General features: G+C 47.6%; 1 protein-coding gene across 1 annotated transcript; it reads left to right on the top strand.

Annotated features, from left to right (window-relative positions):
• Positions 1–7,301: 7,301 nt before the first annotated feature.
• Positions 7,302–7,789, top strand: Ndufb4l3 (NADH:ubiquinone oxidoreductase subunit B4 like 3). Its single transcript, NM_001401863.1, has one exon. It carries the CDS (start codon positions 7,340–7,342, stop codon positions 7,727–7,729), a length of 390 nt encoding a protein of 129 aa, NP_001388792.1. The 5' UTR covers positions 7,302–7,339; the 3' UTR covers positions 7,730–7,789.
• Positions 7,790–8,139: the final 350 nt, after the last annotated feature.

Below are 8,139 nucleotides of genomic sequence, written 5' to 3' on the forward strand. Positions count from 1 at the left end.
GAATGATCAACAGCGGAAGAACTGTGACAGAATTGTCACCCTTTCTGAGAGGTGGAGCTGGGTGAAGAAAAGACCATTATAGGCCTTGCTGTAAAGTTCTCAGAGAGCAAACTGAGTTATTCAATTTTTTCCATACAATATATTTGATCAGATCCATCCCCTCCCCCAACTCCTCCCAGCGCCTCCCCCACTTTCCTACCCACCTAGCTTCATGCTCTTTCCCCCTTTCTCTCTCAAAGAAAGAAAGAAAGAAAGAAAGAACAAAAACCCCTTAAGACAAAAGATACCAAAACAAAATTAAAAGTGTGCACACAAAAGCCATGGGGACCATCCTGTGTTTACCAGCTACTCCTGGGCACAGGCATGCCCTAGAGTGTGGCTGGGAGAAAAAAACCTTATTTCTCCCTTCTCCGTGGGTATCAATTGCAAACAGCTTCTTGGTTAGGGGTGGGACTTTTTTTTTTTTTTGGTTCTTTTTTTTTTCGGAGCTGGGGACCGAACCCAGGGCCTTGTGCTTCCTAGGTAAGGGCTCTACCACTGAGCTAAATCCCCAGGCCCAGGGGTGGGACTTTATATCTACCTCTCCCTGGGTGCTGGGATTTTTATCTGGCTTGACCTGTGCAGGGGCCCTGTGAGTTCATGCCGGCATCAGTCCTGTTGCGTCTGAAAGATACTGCCTTCCTTGGAGTTATTCATCTGTCTGACTCTAACAATCTTTCTATACACAATCCTGGGGGCTTCGATGAAGACATCCCGCTTACAGCTGAGAGTTCTGAACTCTCTCACTCTCTACACATTGTCCAGCTGTGGGTGTCTGTGTCAATTACCATCGACTATAGGAAGACTCTTCTCCCAAGAGGACGGAGTGAAGCTCTTAGTCTTGTTTTGTGTTTTTGAGTCAGGGTCTTGCTATGTAGATCTGGCTGACCAGGAACTTACTCGCTTGTCCACTCTGGCCTCGAACTCTGCATGCTGGGGTTACAGAATGCACCACTCACCCAAGGGTCTCCTTTCTGTTTTCTTCTGCACTGGCCCTTATGCATATGTATGTATGCATCCATTTCAGGAGCTGGGGACTCCTGGAAGCAACTTCTAGTACACAGTGCAAGGAGTCAGTGGGCCCTGGCATCGGGTGGGAGCCTGGGCTAGATGAGAGGAGAGGTGTGCCCTGGTTAGATGTGGGGGAGAGGTGTGCCCTGGTTAGATGTGGGGGGAGGGATGCCCTGGCCAGATGTGGGGGAAAGGAGTGCCTAGCAAAACAGCTCCTTCCAGAGGTCAGTAACTCTTCTTTCCCAGTTGACTTGGAGAGGCTGGGCAAGGTATAAGGAGTAAATCACAGAGGTATGAGACAGTGAAGAGGGAAAGAATTAGGCAGAGTCGGTGGCCCGGCCAGAAGGGCCATGAGAGAGCAATTCATCTCCCTCTGTCGGGCTCAGCTCTGTAGGACTCGTGGGTGAGTTATAAGAATTTTGGGTGCATGTGAAGTAGAATGTAGATTGAGGGACACCTGGGTCGTAGCTGTGAGGGGTTGATGTTGCCTGGCTTTCAAGTGTTGTTATCAAAGCCATGCACACACTTGGCCTGGAAATCAAAAGATGTACATGGGGGCAACAGTCCAACTTCTGTATGCCTCGGTACTCCTTATAGACAACTCTCTCTTTTTTTTTTTCTTTTCTTTTTTTTTCCGAGCTGGGGACTGAACCCAGGGCCTTGCACTTGCTAGGCAAGTGCTCTACCACTGAGCTAACTCCCCAACCCCCAGACAGTTCTCTTTTGCACTTCTTTTGGTAGACTGAGTTTTCCAGATTTCTTATCTTTCTGGCCCTCTGGGGTCCGAGTCTGAAACTGGTTGTGTGGCTTTCCTCTCAGCCTGCTTATACCAGAAGAAACGGCTAAGTGCTAGCCCAGAGCTTGTGGTGTCTGTATACATGTAGTCTCCTTGTGGGTGTATGTAATGTATATAGTACATCAGTGTGGTTCATGATGTGTGTATGTGGGGTTGATGTGGATGTGTGCATTGTGTGCAGTGTATGTACTGTGTGTATGGTGTATGCATAGTATAGTGATTGTTTTTAGCTTTGTCTATGTCCTTGAATGTGGTGTAATACGTGTGTGTGTGTGTGTGTGTTGTAATATGTTTGGGCGTTTTAAGTATGTAGTGATGGGTATGTGTGTATGGCTGTTGTGTGTTTGACTGTGGTGTATATGGATGGATGAATATGTGTATGGGTGATGTATATTTGTACACATGGTATGTGGGCATGTGTACAAGTGTACTATGTATGTATAGGTTCAGTGGGCATATGTGTGTGTTTGTATGGATTAAGTATATGTGTGTGAGTGTGACATGTTTTTATAGATGTACCATGTGTGGACATGTGTGGTTTAGTATGAGTATGATGTGCATATATATACACGTGGGGGAGTGGCATGTATATGATTGTGTGAATGTATTGATGTGACCTGTGGGCGTGGTGTGTTTATGTTGTATGTATTGTATGTATACACAATAATAGTATGTGGATGAGGGCGTGGCATGGGTATGGGCACAGTCAGTATATGCGTGGGTTCAGTGGATGGATGGATGTGTATATGTGGTGTCTTAGTTAGGATTGATATTGCTGTGATGCCTAAAAGCAACTTGGGGAGGAAAGGATTTATTTCATTTACACTTCTGTATACCAGTTTATCATCAAAAACAACAAGGGCAGGAACTCAGACAGTATGGGAACCTGAAGGCGAGAGCTGATGCAGAGGCTGTGGAGGGGTGCTGCTTACTGGCTTCCTCCTCAGGGCTTGCCCAGCCCGCTTTCTTATAGAACCCAGGACCCCAGCCCAGGGGAAATACTACCCACAATGGCCTAGGCCCCCCTCCCCATTAGTCACTGGTTAAGAAAACACCCTATAGGTTCGCCTACAGCCTGATCTTACAGGAGGCATTCTCTCAATTAAGGTTCACCTCCTCTCACTTGACTACAGTTTGTGTCAAATTGACATAAAACTAGCCAGAATGGTGTATGCATGTACATAGTGGGTCAGCATGTGGGTATATGTACATAGTGGGCCAGCATGTGTATTTGTGGGTGGGTATGAGGTTGTGTGATGGACGACATCCCATCTCTGGCCAGTTGGAAGTCCGGCCATTCGTGCCATCCACAGGCCTCTCTCCTCTGTCTGATGAGTTGAAGTTCAAGTCCTTGGCTCAATTCCCTAACAAAATGAATCTCTAGCTGTCCATTTCCTGGGTGGAGTGCCAGAAGAGAGGGTTTCCTCAGCCCTTTCATTGTAGCTTTCCTCAGTTCTTGATTTTTTAACTTCCTCTTTTTGCTTTTTAAAATTTTTGGCTAAATGCACACAAACATGAAACTCACCTCTTCCTTCCTTCCTTCCTTCCTTCCTTCCCTCCTTCCTTCCTTCCTTCCTTCCTTTCATTTGTTCTTCCTTTATTGCCTTCCCTCCTCCTCCTCCCCTCCTCCTCTTCTTCCTCCTCTTCCTCCTCCTCATCTTCTTCATCCTCCCCCCTCCTCCTCATCCTCCTCCTCCCCTCCTCTTCCTCCTCCTCTTCTTCCTCCTCCTCATCCTCTTCCTCCTTCTCTCCCTCCTCCTCATCCTCCTCATCCCCTTCATCCTCCCCCTCCTCCTCTTCCTCCTCCCCCTCCTCCTCATTCTCTTCCTCCTCTTCCTCCTCCTCTTCCTCCTCCTCCCTTCCTCCTCTTCCTCTTCCTCCTCCTCCCTTCCTTCTCTTCCTCTTCCTCCCCCTCACCTTCCTCCTCCTCCTCCTCCTCCTTGATTTTGGCTTTTCAAGACAGGGTTTCTCTGTGTAGCCCTGGTGTATGAAGTAGGGATTTTGACATCAGATATATAAAGTGAGGACGTGACCACTCCAAGCTATGGTTGGGGGCAAGGGTTTCATTCTAGATATGAGGAAGAATACACAACCAGGGTCATCTGGAAGAATCCAGAGCAAGGAGAGAAAGTAAACTGGATATGACCAGCAGACCGACTCAGCCCGCCATGAGGGGAGGGCGGAAGGAGCAAGACAGGAGGAGAAGGAAGCAAGAGGTGAAGAAGAGGACCAAGGGAGCCAAGGGCATGCATGGTCAAATGGCAGGGTTCCACGGGAATGAGAAGTTGGAGGAGGGAAGCCTATGGTCTGGAGAAGTTTAGGGTAAGGGACAGGGCAAGAAGAGCTGAGAGGAGCCAGGATGTCGGCATGGTCTGTGTAATAGGTGCTTGCAATGCTGAGGAAGCCTGGAGGCCATCATGGTGACACCACAGTAGCCGTTTGTCCCAGTTTTTAAGGATCTGATCCTTGGTTGTCCTGGAACTCACTCTGTAGACCAGGCTGGCCTCGAACTCACAGAGATCTGCCTGCCACTGCCTCCCAAGGGCTGGGATTAAAGGTGTGTGCCATGGCCATCTGGCTCATTTTCTATTTTTAAAAAGTTTATTGATTCTTTGTGAATTTCAAATCATGTACCACATTCCCCCTCGGCTTCCTGTGTCTTTGAATCAGCCCTCTGCCCTTGCAATCTTCCCACAAAATAAAATAAAATAAAATACAAAAACCTTGTTGTGGAAGCCGCGGTGTGTCACGATTGCAATGAGACATTGGTCTGTTTCGAAGCCTCTGGTTTCTGGGACACCATCACTACTGGATCCTCACTGGGACTCTTTGTTCACTGACATCCTGTTGTTGCCCTGTGTCATGGAGATCCTCAGCTTTGGATCTGCAGGCCTGGCCCTTTCATGTTCTCCAGCAATTTATAGATGGGGTAGATGTTGGGGTGGGCCAACTCAAGGGCCTGGATCTGGGCCTGGGAGGTAGCTGAGTTGGTCGGCCCTCTAGCTGTCCTGCATCTGCATCACCAGGGTGAGGTCGCCAGCACAGCTGGCCTGGGTCACTCAATGCCGCAGCTGGCCTGGGGCAGGCTCAGCTCTCCCGCTCTCGAGCCTGTGAGGGCAGCTCTCCTGTGTCTTTGCTCTCAGGGCCAGCTAATGAGGGGTGGGGCCAGTTCTCCTGCTCTCATGACCTCAGGCCATTTTCTATTTTTAAGTGTACAATTCAGTGGCGTTAAGGGTGCTCTCAATGTTCATAGCCTCCACTCCTATCCATTTCTAGAAAACTGTCATTATCCCACACAATATCTCTGTACCTCCTGAGCACTGAGTGGGGTCCACCTTCGCCTTCTGCTCCTACTCCCTAGAACCTTCTCTGTGTGCTCTAGGTGTTTCCCGGAAGCAGAGTCAGACAACCATATAACATCCCTTCCATGCTTGGCTTCTTACTTACAGAGTCATGCTTCCTGTGTCCGTAGCCTCTGAATTCAGTTACAGGTGAGGTTACGTTCCGCTGTGTGCAGAGCACATTATCTTCATGCATCCATTTATTGATGGAGACCTGGGTTGTTTCCACTTTCCCACCATCCTTGAGTAATTGGCACACAGATATCTACCTCCTTCTCTATTTTCAGACATTTTAGACATACAGTCAAGAACAGAATTGTTGGTCAATATATGGGAACTCGGTTGCTACGCTTAAAAACTTTTTTTTTTCATTTTACGTGTATGAGTGTTCGTCCTGCATGCGTGTCTGTGTGCCATGTGTGTGCAGTGCCTGCGGATGCCAGAAGCCATGTTGGATTCCGTGGGACTGGAGTTACAGAGGGTCGTGAGCTGCCGTGTGGGTCCTAGGAATCTAACTCCAGTTCTCTGTATGAGCAGTCAGTACTCTTAACCACTGAACCAACTCTGTGGCCCCTCAACCTTTTTTTGAGGAGGAGAAAATTTTTCCAAATTTATGTTAACGGAAGGAAATGCATTTTTAAAAACAAAAATGAAGCCAAGGATGGTGATATATGTCTGTGACCTATTGGCGAGACCCACGCTGGAGGATCACAGGTCTGAGGCTAGCCTAAGCTACACGGTAAGCTTGATTAGATGGTTCAGCGAGTAAAGGTGCTTACTGCCTTACCAGGCAAGCTTGACAGCCTCATCTCGCTCCTCAGAACCCCTGTAAAGGTAGAAAAGAGGAGTGATGTCACAAAGTTGACCTCTGACCTCCACATGCATCCCACTCAACAACAACAACAACAATAATAGTAATAAATACATATTTTAAAGAAATAGGTATTAGTAGAGTTGGTGGGATCACTAAGGAAACACATTTAATTTTATGGCATAACCCAGGACACATTAAAACCAGTCATAAATATTCTACAGCTAGTTCAATAGCACAGTTATGGAAGACACCTGAGTGCAAAATGGAGTCTCTTGTGTCAACCCAACCCCTTGCTACCTTTTGGAGTTAGTTAAGTTCCAGACTGGTTCCCACTGGGTTTCACGCTACTGCTTTCCATGTAATGTTCTTCTTAGGAATATCCATGAGGTTTTGCTTTATCGATGCTTCTGCCAACAGTTGTTATTTTTCCATTTTAAAAAACCGAGGCTGGAGAGATGGTTCGGTGGTTAAAAGCACTGGCTGCTCTCGCAGAGGACCTGGGGTCGATTCCCCGCACCCATGTGGTGGCTCACAACCACCTGTAACTTCATATCCAAGTGACCTAATGTCCTCTTCCAGCCTCTGAGAGAGCTGGATGCATGGGATGCATTTGTTTAGTTTATGTTTCTCGCCTGCATGTATGTCTACATGAGGGCATCATGTATGTCCACAGGAGGGCATCAGATCCTGGAATTACAGACAGCTGCGAGCTGCCACGTGGGTGCTGGGACTTGACCTTGGGTCCTCTGGAAGAGCAGCCAGTGCTCTTAACCACTGAGCCATCTCTCCAGCCCGGTATATCTCTTTATTAAGATGTTTGTGTCTGACGTTCTTCACAGCATGAGGAAAATAAGCAATAGAAATTGGCTTTTCTGTCACACTTGAATCCTGCGACTGTTCAGCTACAGGGAAGAGTCCTGCACAATTGCTTTGGACAGCTGTTGCCAGCTCAACAAAGGTTTGAGTAAGAGACAGGTCCCTGTGGCTGCCGACACTGTCACTGTCTATGACATCACTCATTTCTCTTGTTGGTCACCTTCTGTAACTTCACTTCTCTCTGTTTGTCTTCCTCCTAACCCTTTCTCTCAGCTCCGGCTTCCAGAACCTTCCTAGCCCTCTGTCAGTGCCTAGGAATCTATGACCAATGTGCTCACACCTCCTGTTCCTCTCTGAGTTACTGCAAATGTCACTTTCTCTGCTCTAGTCAGTCAGACTGCACTCTGCCCTCCTCATCTGCCTTCCGAAGTCCAGCAAAGTCTGTCATTACTGTCCTGACTCATCTGGTCCTTTTCCTGTTAACTTATACCTTTCTTAAAAGACTTGCTTTCGGGAGCCAAGATGTCGTTTTCCAAGTATAAGCCTGCACCCCTGGCCACTCTCCCCAGTACCCTCGACCCTGTCGAGTATGACATGTCTCCGGAGACCCGAAAGGCGCAGGTCGAGCGCATGAGCATAAGGGCCCAACTTAAACGGGAGCATCTGCTTCAGTACAACGATCCCAAACGCCAAACGCATATCAAGGATCCTGCCTTGATTCGTTGGACCTATGCAAGATCAGCAAATGTTTATCCTAATTTCAGACCCACTCCCAAGAACTCACTTTTAGGAGCGGTGGCAGGTTTAGGGCCTCTCATCTTCTGGTATTATGTTATCAAAACAGACAGGGACAAAAAGGAAAGACTTATCCAGGAAGGAAAACTGGACAGAAAATTTAGCATCTCCTACTAAGTTCATCAAGGATGCCTCTGTTCTTGCATCAATAAATCTCCTATTAATTAAAAAAAAAAAGACTTGCTTTCGTAGTGACAAGATTGGGCAGAGGGGCTATCAGAGATCTATCCCATGTGTCCCTAAAGGGGGTTTGTTTGTTTGTTTGTTTTACCATCGAACATGTTTTTATGTGAGAAACAGCCATTGTGAGAAATTGCTATTATGTTTCTCCATAGACGGGCTCTCACAGTCAGAAGTAGCAGAGTCCTGAGTTTGGAAGGGTTTTGCACATCACTGTGGCCAAGTCATTGCAAGAGGGTCAGCTACGGCCTACATCTCTGGGAAGCTGCTTCAAGATGGGGTGGCTTGGGCTCCTGGACATACCACAGGAGTTCCCGGAATGCTAGCTCTCATGCAGGGCAGAATTC

Source organism: Rattus norvegicus, chromosome 1 (assembly GCF_036323735.1).
Source record: "Rattus norvegicus strain BN/NHsdMcwi chromosome 1, GRCr8, whole genome shotgun sequence".
NCBI classification, from domain to species: Eukaryota; Metazoa; Chordata; class Mammalia; order Rodentia; family Muridae; genus Rattus; species Rattus norvegicus.

Excerpts from the sequence above, each read along its gene's own strand:
- Ndufb4l3 (NM_001401863.1), top strand. The coding sequence starts at position 7,340 with ATGTCGTTTTCCAAGTATAAGCCTGCACCCCTGGCCACTCTCCCCAGT.